Genomic DNA, 13,660 nt, shown 5'->3' with positions numbered 1-13,660 from the left:
TCTGAGTTCCACTGAAGTTAAGGCTGGACATTGGGCAAATGTGTGTATGAATTCCAGGCTATCATATATTTAAAAAAAGTTTAGCTAATGAAAGTCTCTGCTAACTGGGCATATGTATTAATAGAATATTGGATTCAATTTATACAGTGGGTTTAAATTTACATTAGAAATTTTCAACTAAATCATACAAATCAAATGCAAATACAACCAGTAAAATGCTAGCTTGTAATGTTCATGGTTGCAGGGTGGGGCTGAATTGGAGAGCACGCATGTTTTAAAGGTACAACTCTTTTAATGCTTGGCTTCAATTTGTCTGCTATGTATTGAAAGGTAAGAAGGAGAGTTGAAAGAGGAGTTTTAAATAAAGACATTGTGCCAAATGAGATTCAATTTCTCATAAATTAATGCATTTTCTTGCAGGTATATCTCATAGCTCATGTTCCTCCAGGCTACTTGCCAGACTCGATGGACACTACTGCAATGAGAGAGAAAGACAATGAGAGGCTTGTGCGAATTCTTCGCAAATACAGTGATATCATTGTTGGACAGTTTTTTGGCCACACTCACAAGGACAGCATCATGGTCCTTCTGGATAAGCAAGGTAAAATAGATTCTTTCTTGTTCCTTCCTCCTGTTGCTGTCAATGTTCTTCCAGTTCCCTTCTCCTTCTCCAAGGAAAGCATAAATTCCTTGCCAGAATATAGTTCTGAGGGTGCTGCTGCTTCTCAATTAACTTGTTCACATGGCTATTCTTCACATTAAAGCCTAGAAAATGGATAATCAGATTGTGGAGAGAATAAAGCCTTGTTCAATCATGTTATACATGGCATCCATGAACTTTCATTAAAGGCTTCTGAAGATAGAGATCAAGGGTGAAATTTTCAAAACTTTGACACTGATGAAGCAGTAGTGTGTTGGGCACCCAAATGTGAAGGATTGGGTTTTGCAGTGGCTCTTTAACTGAGTCAGGACATTGGCAGCCCATGTCTGGGCTCCCTAGTCTATTAGAGAGGGTGCTGGAGCTATTAAAGAAAGGATTTCTAATTAAAGGGACTCCTCCAGGGCTCAAAGTTTGAACTGCTCAGCAACCATACCAACAGAGGGGAGACCTGGAAAGGTGTCTCACTCTTACTTGGAGGTCCTGCTGTGAGTTCTGAGGGATTGAAGTGAGGCGAACTCTACCAAAAACGGGAGGAAGAGGAGAGCCTGGAGTCGGTGCTTCATGAGGTTTACTCTTGTAACATTTAGGTATTTAGATATTCACTTGCATTGCCATATCCTCCAGGGCTAAGTGCCTAATGCTGGAAAATGGGATTAATGTTGTCAGATCTTTGATGATCCAATGGGTCGAATGGCTTCCTTCTGTGCTGTAAATGCCTATGAGTCTCTATGCGAGATCCAGAACCTCAGGAGGGTGGGAAAGTTGAGTAGCATAAGACTTGCCGGTGCTGAGCCGCACATTCTGGTTTTCCCACCATTTTCATAGCACTCTTCAGAACACCACACCATGTAGCTCCACTCATTTTTCTCTCTCTTCCTCTCTCTCTTCTGCTATCTCCTCACATCTCCATCTGAACAGCCAACACTTATATTCACCATCATCCCCTCGCACCCATACCTCACAGTCAGCATCTACAAATGTTGTCCTTAGTTTCTATCCGTACAAGCCATTCCAAGCTCTCTGCTTTCTCTCCTTGCAGTAGGATGGAGAACAGAACCTCTGGAAAGAAGCACACTCCGTGGGGTTGAGGGGAGTGTCCCTCCAGTGACAGGCACCTTGTTGGCCAATGGCAATACATGCCCATTGGGAATGGGTCTTGTTTGAGGAGGCTACAGAAGGCGGCAATAGCCTGTCATGAAAACCTGAGGGGAGGATCTTTCCCTCCTCGGGCGGGCTCAGCGGGGGCAGTCGGGAGCCGACCGCTGCCCATGATCGGCATGGCACCGCAATTTCACACTGGCGGGCCAATTAACGATGCCCAGCGTGAAACACGAGTGGCAGTGGCCAGTGCTGCCTGTGTGGGGGGGAGGGGGAGAGGAGGACGAGCGCGAACTTTGCGTGTGCGCGCACTTGAAAATCTCCAAGGCACAGAGGTGCCTCAGGGAGATGAAGATATGAAAAATTAAAAGTAAAGATTGTAAAAATGTTACAAAACATGTCCCATCATGTGACTCTGTCATATGAGCAGTGACATGTTATAAATGAAATTTAGAAATTTTTATTTTTATTTGCTGTTGGAAACCTCATCCCGCCCGTGGATGAGGTTTCCTAAACAATGCAAAGGCTGCTCAGCCTTTTCGCCTGCCCATCAACTGTAAGATTGGACAGACAGCGAGGGAATTTTTTCAACTACTTTTTTAATGGCCTTGATAGGCCTTTTAATTGTCAGCAGGTGCGCGACCGACTCCGGTGCGCGCCAACTGACCAAAATATCACGCGAGTGCACAATGACGTTGGGACACTTGCCCAACGTAATCACACGTCATTTTACGCTCGGTCAGGTCGGGTGCACGCCCGCCTGATGAGCTAAAAATTCTCCACGTCTCCTGAAGCATTGCTGCTCTCACGTGTCGAGAGAGCTGATCCTCTGCTGGTAGAGGGGTTTTAGGGGTCTCACCTCCTTGGAGTTGGATTTCTGTGTCCATCCTCTCTGCACCTGCCTTGGCAACTGAGGAAGACTGAGAAAACAGTGTTGAAAACACACCAACACTGGATTTCACACTCGCAGCCACCAGCTCAGATAAGGACTTTGCACATATCTTAAAAGATAACATCGAGGTGGCATCTATAAGTGATGAATGTGGCAGAATGTGCAGTAGACTGCTGCCATCATGACTCTGGAAACCAGTGTTCACAGGGGTTTGCAGGGCATCACAGTTGTCCAGCAACATGTCCTTCCAACCAATTACTGAGGAGCCACAACCGTGATAGCATGCTGAGCTTATATGGCACCAAGCTGAACCTCCATGAGCTTCAGTGGACCTCAGTCTGAGCTTCCATTGCAACACTCAGACTTCTTTGGAAGCTTTTTGTGCTGCATGGAAGCTGAGACATTGGCCATCAGATGCATCATGGTTGGATCCACAAGTGTGCTAATGGAGGTAACTACCATTTCCATTCTGGAAAGGATGGACTCCAAGCTCTGCACAAAGCCCTGTGCCAAGTTAGTGCTGGGCTCCTCCGTGCTTGACATTGAGTGCAGGTTTTTTGGTAATCTTCTCAGTGTATCAAGCATTTCAGTGTGCATACCCATCAGCTGCTTTCTGTATGCCACCCCATCAAAGTCCTTTGCAGCAGAATTAGTGTGTGACGTCACCCTTGGGCAAGCTGGCACCTGTGCTACCCTCGCCTCCTACCTTAGTTGCGGGACACTTGTGCCTGCTGTCTCACCAGATGCAGATCTTGCCTCAGTGCTACCTTGTAAATTGTGTGCCAAATCAGTATCGGAGCTGGTGACAGTGTGTGAAATCGACTGCATACCTTCATCATCACTTCACTCTTGCTGGTCAGATTGCACTTCTTGAGTACCTGAAAGGAGAAAGGCACAAGGGTACCATTGTATTAAGGGACATGGGGGAGGAGTAGAGAGTAAGAGGAGCATGTTTTACATCATCTGCAGTATGTAGGTCAATAGAGATTGTGAGATGAGGAAGAAATGCATTGTGAGAGGAGGCTTCAGTATGAGGACGCCCTCAGCTGCAGCATATTCCGCCCCCCTAGTGGCCAATTGTCATTCCAATAGTGACCAAGTCTCCTCCATGGGTGTTAGGACATGCTGGCACACCTGCACCCTTAGAGGTAGCCCTGGCTGCCTCCAGCTGTGTGCCACCTTGAGGTGTAAGAGAAGGAAGTGTGTGAATTAGTGTTGTGCAATCTGTATGGTGGCTGTCACAGTTGAGTAGCAGCACAAGTCATACCTGTACTTTGATTCCAACTTGGTGAAGCTGTAACACCACAGGACTTACATGCATGCTAATCAGCAGAAGTAGCATGCCAAGGACAGAGCTGAGTGACCTCACAATCAACAGCCTGCAATCAAAGCCCTGCAATCCTAGCATAACAGGATGTGAATGATGGTGGATAATTAAACAACTAACGGACATCACCATCCTCAATGGTAGGGGAGCCCATCATGTCAGTGCAAAAGACAAAGCTGAAGCATTTGGAACCATATTAAGCCAGAAGTTCTGGGTGTGTAATCCATCTCAGCCTCCTCCTGAGGTCCCGAGGATTACATGCCAATCTTAGACCAATTCGATTTACTCCACGTGATATCAAGAAACGGCTGAGGACCCTGGGTGCAGCAAAGGCTATGGACCCTGAAAATATTCTAGCTGCAGATCTGAAGACTTGTGCTCCAGCTCTAGCCAAGCTGTTGTTGTCCAGCTAAAAAACAGGCATCTAGCCAACAATGTGGAAAATTACCAAGGTATGTCCTGTCCATAAAAAGCAAGACAAATGCAATTCGGTCAATTACCTCCCATCACTCTATTCTCAATCATCAGCAGAGTGATCAAAGGTGTCGTCGATGGTGCTTTTAAGCAGCACTTACTCAGCAGTAATCTGCTCGCTGTTGTTTGGTTTGGGTTTTGTCAGGAACACTAGAGTCTAGACCTCATTGCAGACTGAGTCCAATCATGGACAGAAGAGTTGAATTCCAGGGGCGAGGTGAAAATGACATCAAGACAGCAGGCAGAATCATGTGCCCTCCCCCATGGTGAATTTGGTGGTGGGGGACATTTAATCAGGCGGGAGGGTGGTGGGATGGGATGCTGCTACCTTCCCACCTCCACCCCAATTAGGCACATGGTGGGAAGTCCCATGCATGGCTTTCCCACCTCACTGCCAATTGAAGCCCTTAACTGGGCAATGAATTCCCACTTCTTCATTCTGCTGCTAGCATATTTGCTTGCGGGATCAGATGGGTGGGTGGTGTGGTCCCTCATTTGAAGGCAGTCAGTACCCTGATTGAGGGAGCCGACATTGGGAAGGGAAGCACACTGAAAGCCACCTCTCTGTCCTTGCTGCCGATTCCCCTCCCCACTCCCCACACCCATCCCCCGTGAACCCTCTCCCTCCATCACTCACCTGTGCCTAGGTCCCTTCTCGGGTGCGTATAGTACCCGCCATTGCTTCCCTGGTGGCGCTGTTGAGTACAGGAGAGCTTCTGGCCTCTGACTGGCTGACAGTTCTGATGGGTGTGATTTCCACCCTAGGGTCTTTAATCCTGGGGGAAGGTCTACCACTGGCCTGTCAAGTGCATGAATGGCACAAGATGCAGCAAATGTTCCCAAAAAGGGGTGGCGTGGGGCTGTTCCCAGCTCTCTAGCTGGTGGCTGAAACACCTGTCACCTCAGGATTCTGTCCAGCATTTGACAGGTTGTGGCACCAAGGTCTTGTGTTTCATCTATCCTTGTTCCAATGGTTGGCCGCACTATGAACAATTTTCCTCCACTGATTTCTATCCTTTGCTGTCTTCACTGCCTATACAACAGAGAGGCCAGTCCACATTCGGATATTATCCATCTATGCCGTCTTGGGTCTCCCTTGTGCATGTTATCCAGGTATTTTTCCTTTCGATACCTCTTTTTCTAAACTCTCCCCTCCTGTTCACATCATGTGTGCAAAATATGAGCTTCCTCGATATCACTGCCTCAAACAAGTTCCTCTTAACACCAGCTTCCTTGTTTGTCCACGTGGCCGTTCATGACACACGTAATATCCGTCTGAGTCCTTTCAGTTCAAATGTTCTTATTCGAGCCTTGTCACTCTTCTTGATGGTCCAGCTTTCAAAGTCGTACATTGTCACTGATCACACAAGGGCTTGATGCTGTGGCTACTCTATACTCTTTCAAGTGAGTTCACAATGCCATGACCCTTGTTAAGTCTAGCCCGAATTTCTTTTGTAGACTCTGCATCTTCTTTGATGATTCACCCTAAGATGACAGAAAGTATCAACCTGTTCAAGCTAAATTCCGGCAATCAGAATCTCGCAGGTCTTTCCACCCATCCCCATCACCTTTGTCTTGTTGACATTGATCAGGAGACTGTCTATCTGGTTAAGTTGATCAAGACAATCCACCAACTCCTGTCACTCCCCCACTGAGTTAGCGAGCAGAATAATGTTATCAGCACCATGGCGCCCTAATAAAATTGAAGTCATTGAGAATCAGGGAGAAAACTCTTCACTCCTTGGAGTCATATCTAGCATAAGGAAGGATAGTTGGGGTTGTTGGAGGCCAATCATCTTAGCTCAGGACATCGCTGCAGGAGTTCCTAAGAGTAGTGTCCTAGGTCCAATGATCTTCAGCTACTTCATCAATGACCTTCCGTCCAGCATAAGGTCGGAAGTAGGGATGTTTACTGGCTGCACAATATTCAGCACCATTCAAAACTCCTCTGACACTGAAGCAGCCTGTGCCCACTTTCCATAAGACCTGGTCAACATTCAGACTTGGGCTGATAAGTGGCAAGTAGAATTCGTGCCACACATGGTAGGCAATGACCATCTCTATCCCAGAGGGCTGTGGTGGCTCAATTATTGAGTATGTTCAAAGCAGAGATCGATAGATTTCTAGATAGAAAAGTCATCAGGGAATATGTGGAAAAGTGCAGGAAAAAGGCATCGAGGTAGAAGATCAGCCAATATCTAATTGAATGGCGGAGCAGACTCAAGAGGCTGAATGGCCTACTCCGGCTCCTATTCCCAATGTTTCTATCTCCCGTGCAGAGAATCCCACCATCTCCCCTTGACATTCAATGGCATTACCATTGCTGACTTTTCCACAGTAAACATCCTGGAGGTTACCGTTAACCAAAGGCTAAACTGGACCAAGCATGTAAATCTGTGGCTAAAAGAGCTGTCCAGTGGCTGGGAATTCAGCAGTGAGTAACCCACTCCTCTGACTCCCCAAAACCCACCCAGTATTCACAGGGCACAAGTCAGGAATGTGATGGACTAATCCGCACTTGCCTGGATGAGTGCAGCTGCAACAACACTCGAGAAGCTCAACACCATCCAGGAGAAAGCGGCTCACTTGATCAACACCCCGTCCAGCACCTTCAACATTCATTCCCTCCACCACTGATGCACAGTGGCAGCAGTGTGTACCATCTACAAGATGCACTGCAGGAACTCACCAAGGCTCCTTTGACAACACCTGTCAAACCTCTACCAACCAGAAGAACAAAGGCAGCAGGTGCATGGGAACAGCACTACCTGCAATTTTCCCTCCAAGTCATATAACATCCTGATCTGGAAATATATTGCTGTTTCTTTACTGTTGCTGGGCCAAATTCTTCCTCCTTCCTAACAGCAGTATGTGTACCCACAAAACAATTACTGCAGCGGTTCAAGGAGGAGGTTCGCTACCAACTTCTCGAATGATATTAGGGATGGGCAGTAAATGCTGGCCTGATCAGTGATGCTCACGTCCCATGAACAAACATATTGTACAAAAAAAAATTGGCAGTGCTCACAAGCACGCGTCATTTAGATATTACGTTCGGCGGGCGTGCACCAGAGGCAGCTGCGCGCCTGCCGAACTGTCAATTGTCTATTAAGGCCATTAAAAAATTAATTAAGGCCAATTAAAGTACATATCAACGCTGCCCGTCCAACCTTAAGGCTGGTGGGCAGATGAAGAGCCCAAGCGGCCTTCACGTTTTTCAGGAAACCTCATCCATGGGCGGGATGAGGTTTCCTGAAGGTTTTGTTAAATAAATAAATACTTTTTGCACAATTCATAAACATCCCCGAGCTCATGTGACACTGTCACATGAGGGGACATGTCTGAATAATTTTTATCTGTTATTTAAAAATTTCAATGTGAACTTAATCTCCCTGAGGTAGCTCCGTGCCTCAGGGAGATTTCTGCACTCTTTTGCAAGCATGTGCGTGAAAGAGCGCAGGCCTCAACTCTCCCTCCTCCCCCAGCCTGCACAGGTAGTGCTGAGCGCTACCGGCCGTGCATCACGCTGGGCGGGCCTTAATTGACCCACCCTCTTAAAATGGCAGCGTGCAGCTGATCGCAGGCAGCGATCGGCTCCGCGTCCACCCTCGCCCACTCGTGATTGGCCCGTCGGACATGTAGAAAATGTCTCCTTATGGCTATCTTGCTCCCACTGCCTTTAGAGCATGTGTCTGGAGTCCCCCCTAGGCCCCTCTGTATCTCATCTGCTTTCTATCTCCTCCATCAAGGCCTCCAGTGCAGCCTCCGAAAACGTTGCAGTCTGCTCTCCCCCGTGTTGTTCCACGTTTCATTGTTTCCCAGATCAGGTTCACTTTCTGCATGACTGCCAGCAACTGCTTCACCTGCAATGCATCACCCCTTTGAGATGCAGGTCAGCTTTAAGCAAGTTATGATTGCTGATGCAATACCCAATGAACTGGACGGTTATGTGCAATCATTCTAATGAGTGAGCAACACAGAGTTGATGTGCTTTCTATATTTCAATCAAAGGGTGCAAGTTAAACATGGGCTTGTTTTCAGGGGCTACCTAATTTAGCACTCATATCGATTTAGATCTCTAAAAGTATGTTGATAACCTAAGGAATATATTTAGAAGTATAAGCATTAATGTTGTAAAATTATAGAATGATTAAGTTATTTTATTTCATGTTCTTTGTTCTTCACCAGGGAATCCTATCAACTCTTTATTTGTTGCACCAGCTGTAACTCCACAAAGACGAACTTTGAATGGTGTAACCAATAACCCAGGATTACGCTTATACAAGTATGACACAAGTGACTACAGCTTGTTGGTAAGCATTTGCTGGACACAAGAACTTGACAAAAGTAAGGCCGTGTTTCCACTTTGGCCACAATCAGGAAATTCTTCCCAAAATGTGCTTGATATTGAATTGGTTGGGTTGAGCTTCAAGTTTTTGCCAAAATTATTTTACATAAACATAAATGTAGAGTGTTCCAGTTCCTGGAACAATCGGGCAGTGCAATAGAACATAATTGTTTTGTTCATTTTCTTTGATGTATTTAAGATTGATAACCTGGAGCAGTTTTATTAATACAACTAAATTTGGGCCTATCAGCCAAAAATGACCATTTTTGATAAGAGCCTCAAGTCCATCACCTGTGAGTAACTTGCTGTAAAATCGCTGAAAAAGACGAGTAACACGATACTGAACCATGTAATAGTTTTATTGGTATACACTATTACGATGCTCGGGCAGGATTTTTGGGCCGTCAGGTAGGCGCGGCCCAGAAGTGGCTGGGAAATGGCCCGCTGCCCGCGATCAGCCTCTGACTGTGATTTCACGCTGGCTAGCCAATTAATGGCCAGCCAGCATGAAAGGCACGCTGAGAAGCTCAGTGCTGCTGGGGCAGGGGTGGTAGGAGCGCGATCACTGAAGTCAGCATAGGCACTGGAGAGTGCACAATGAAAGCTCCCTGAGGGCAGAGAGCTGCCTCAGGGAGCTGAAGTATTTTAAACCAATTAATAAAGTTTTTAAAATTCCAGATAAGATTTCCACACAACGATTCACTCACATTAACGTAGATTTGAAAAATTGAGCCCAAAATTTTTTATTTTTTAAAAATTTAATTACGGAAACCTCATCCTGCCCATAGATGAGGTTTCCTTAAAAATCCAAAGGCTGCCTGGCCAATTCGCACACCCGCCAACCGTAACGTTGGACAGGCAGTGAAAAATGCAGGTTAATTAATTGATTAATGGCCTTAACAGCCCTCTTAATTGTGGGCGGCCACGCTGCCAACGCTCGTGTGTGCCCGCTAACCGAAATATCGCGCAAGTGCGCGATGACGTCGCGATGCTTGCCCAACGTCTTCACGTGCTGTTTCACACTCGGGCATGTTGGTGTGTGCCCTCATGCCGAGTAGGAAATCCTGCCCCTTGATAAATCAAATCATGTTTGAGATGGAAAAGCTTTTAGAACATGCCTGGACAGCTAAGAAAATTAAGTCAATTTGAAGGGCCTTCCCAAACCAGTGAATCTCTCAATATTGGCCTGGGGCCAGGTCAGTTTTTTTGTGTGGCCTTAATTTTGAACCGGCATAAAAGATCACAAAAAACATGAACATAAATGTTTTTGGCTGTCACTCACTTACATTAAAACAGTGATTTCCAAATTGTTTTGGTCGTGTACCCATAGATTTGCCAGTTTTTTGCCCTACAGGCAGCTTCTTATTTAACTACCCCTCTAATGACCACATGTTTTATAAATCATTTTAGTTACAAATTACAGGTAAACATATGCCTATAAATTTTAACAATCAGGTGCAATGGATGAGCAGTGTTTATTGATGCATAAGCACTTGAGGTTGAGAGAAATATATCAATGAGCCCCCCCTGCCCCGCAATCAGCCCCTATTCCCAAACTCCCTTCCCCACTCACTCAATCAGCCTTTCTTCCCAACCTGCTCCACTACTGTCTCACTCAGAAACCTCTATTCCCAAACCCCCTCCCCCCACTGCCTCAGCCGGCAGCCCCCATTCCCAAACCCCATTGTCCACCCACTCAATCAGCCCTTCTTCCCAACTCCCTCCCCCACTGTCTCACTTAGCCCCTAATTCCAATCTCCTTCCCTACTCACTCAGCAGCCCCTATTCCCAACCCCCTCCCCTCACTCTCAGCAGCCCCCCTTCCTAAATCCCCTCCCCTCACTGTCTCACTCAAAAGCCTTTCTTCCCAGTACCCCAACTCAGTCACTCATTTAGCAGCCCCTATTACCAACCCCATTTCCCCAGTCACTTGCTCAGTAGCCCCTCTTCCCAAACTCCCTACCCCCATCTTGCACCTTTTGTGAGAGGTCTCCACCAGGTGATGGCCCCTGCCAGGCAGACCGAGTCTGTCCAGCAGTCTATTGACCTGCCAGTCAAGCAGCTGTGCCTCCCACTCAGTGTTTTGACCAGTAGCTGCTGGTCTTGCACCATCACCACACCGGTGCTCAAGCTCAGTCGTGGCCTCTCGCCTGCCTGCTGCCTCCTGTACCTCCAAGCACTGGGTGTTTCTCTCCCATGATTGCTGTTAATAGGCACAACTGCATCTTAATAGCGTGCCTATTAGCAAGCATGGGAGAGAAGCAAGCTGTGATTGGAGGAACAGTGGGAAGGTGAGTGGTGGCGCATTGACCTGAGCACCAGAGATATTTGCGTTTGGGAACTGCTGGACTACATAGAGGGGAATGCAGAGGTCGGAAAGATTTTCTCATCACCGAAAATCCGCCATTACACAATTGAGGGAAAAGTACCCCCTAAAGATATCTGCATACCTACAGGGGCACGCATACTGCACTTTGGCCAATTAAGGCCTGCCCAGCGTGAAACACATGCTGCAGCACTTAGCGCTGCTGGTATTGGGGATGGGGGGGACGCAGGAGGGTGAGTGGGGAGCTTTGCACATGCGTGCAGGCACAGAGCTACCTCAGGGAGCTGGAGATATAAAAAACCAAAAATAAAGAATTTAAAAACGTTTGAAAAAATGTCCCCTTGTGACTCTGTCACATGAACAGGGACATTTTATTAATGAAAAGCTAAAACTTTTATTTTATTTTTAATTGCCGTTGGAAACCTCATCCCACCCGTGGATGAGGTTTCCGAATAAATGCAAAGGCCACTCGGCCTTCTCACCTGCCCACCAACCGTAAGGTTGGACAGGCAGTGAAAAATTACATTTAATTGGTACTTTAATGGGCTTAATAGGCCTGTTAATTGTTGGCAGGTGCACTACTGACTCCCGTGCACATCTGCCAACCGAAATATCGCTCGAGTGCGCAATGATGTTGGGACGCTCGCCCAAAGTCATCACGCGTTATTTTACGCTCATTCAGGTCGGGCGCATGCCCGCCGGACTAGCTAAAAATTCTGGCCTTGGGAAATTCCTCTTTTGACTTTCTGTTCTCAAAGAAGTCAAGGTAAGTTCCAGGAGATCAGTGACTGTGAGGTGTATATCCTGTGTTCCACCTACCTTTTGTATGTAGTGATATACGCTACAGCAAGAAACCCTCTTTTTTGCAGCTCCATTTTGAAGTTTTGCAACAAATCCACACTTAGCATGTGAGCTGGTGACATGTTCCAATTGTCAGTATTCCTCCACTTAAAGAAAAGCGTCTTAACATCTAACCTACTCCTGCATCATATAGCTTATACTCATGACCCCTTATTTTCCTTAGTTCAAATAGTCTATCCATATATACAAGAGACTGTTATAAACCATCTTTTCAAATAAAAAGCAGTTTTTAAATGATGTACCAGGTAATACAATGGAGAAAATATTTTTTTTTTTGGCAGGATTTCTGGCAGTATTACTTGAACCTTACTGAAGCCAATGAGGAGAAAAAGCCTGATTGGAAGCTGGAATACATCATGACAGTTGCCTATGGCATACAAGATATACAACCACAGTGTTTGTATAGTTTAACTAATCAGTTCATAGGGCTACACAGCAAAAAATTTCAAATGTATTATGATCATTACTTTGTCAGTTACAATATCAGCGTGGAATGCGTTGGCCTTTGTAAGCTGAAGCAGATATGTGCTATAAAACATTTAGATCATGCTTCATACACTAACTGTACTTTAAGAGGGATAAAGTAGGATTGTTTCAAGGAAATTGTTTGCATTGAATCCTGCAACCTGTAATCTTTCTCTTCAATTAAAAAAACACTCTTCAGTTCCATTATTTCCTGGCAGGCTGCTTCTATTTTGTTCTTTTTAAATTAATTTTCCCAACTTTCATTTCTTCCTCAACAAAAACAGAAAATGCTGGAAAAACTCAGCAGGTCTAACAGCTCTGAAGAAGAGTCATACGGACTCAAAACGTTAACTCTGTCTTTCTCTCCACAGATGCTGTTAGACCTGCTGAGTTTTTCCAGCATTTTCTGTTTTTGTTTCAGATTTCCAGCATCTGCAGTATTTTGCTTTTATTTTATTTCTTCCTGCCTGTTTTTCCATTGCACTCTGCTGGTTCTGTTTTGCTTTTGTATTTCCATCTTTCTGCTTTCCTTCTTCCTGTTTTACAGCGACAATTTTTACTGTTTGTGTTGAATGTTATGTTTTCAGAGCTTCAGTGGGTGTTTCCCTATTCTGAGGAGCAAAGACCATATAGAATCATACAGCACAGAAAGTGGTCATATGACCCATCATACTAACACTCTTTGAAAGAGCTGACCAGTTGGCTCCATTCCCTTGATCTATCCCCAAAGTTCAGCAAATTATTCCACTTCAAGTATTTATCCAAATTCTCTTTTGAAAGTTGTTATTGAATCTGCTGCCTCCACCTGCCAGGCAGTGCACTCCTGATCAGCATAACTTGCTGTCTAAATTCCTTTTCTTGAAGATGCCATTTCCTCAAACCTATGTCATCTTATTACTGATCCTTCTGCCACCGGAAAGTGTGTCCTTATTTACTCTGTTGAAACCTTTCAATTATTTTGTCAAATCTCACCTTAGCCTGCTCTGAGGAGAACAACCAGTTTCTCCTGCCTCTCTGCTTAACTTAAGTCCCTCAACTGGTATCATTCTAACAAATCTCCTTCACACACTCTCTTCAAGAGTACGGTGATCTTTTTTATTCATTCATGGGATGTGGGCATTGCTGGCTGAGCCAGCATTTATTACCCATGCCTAATTGCCCTTGAGAAGGTTGTGGTGAGCTGCCTTCTTGAACCATTGCAGTCTACT

General features: G+C 45.7%; 1 protein-coding gene across 1 annotated transcript in view; it reads left to right on the top strand.

Moving 5' to 3' along the window:
- The window catches only part of smpdl3a (sphingomyelin phosphodiesterase acid like 3A), a 45,982-nt gene extending 33,272 nt beyond the window's left edge, over nucleotides 1–12,710 (top strand). Inside the window, exons 6-8 of the mRNA XM_078542159.1 lie at nucleotides 421–601; nucleotides 8,641–8,765; nucleotides 12,269–12,710. Of these exons, the coding sequence (XP_078398285.1) occupies nucleotides 421–601; nucleotides 8,641–8,765; nucleotides 12,269–12,574 (612 nt within the window). The 3' untranslated portion in view covers nucleotides 12,575–12,710. The remainder of the gene's footprint in view (nucleotides 1–420; nucleotides 602–8,640; nucleotides 8,766–12,268) is intronic.
- Nucleotides 12,711–13,660: the final 950 nt, after the last annotated feature.

Source organism: Cetorhinus maximus, chromosome 5, assembly GCF_964194155.1.
Source record: "Cetorhinus maximus chromosome 5, sCetMax3.hap1.1, whole genome shotgun sequence".
In the NCBI taxonomy this organism is placed as follows: Eukaryota; Metazoa; Chordata; class Chondrichthyes; order Lamniformes; family Cetorhinidae; genus Cetorhinus; species Cetorhinus maximus.
This window is presented reverse-complemented; position numbering and strand designations above follow the sequence as displayed.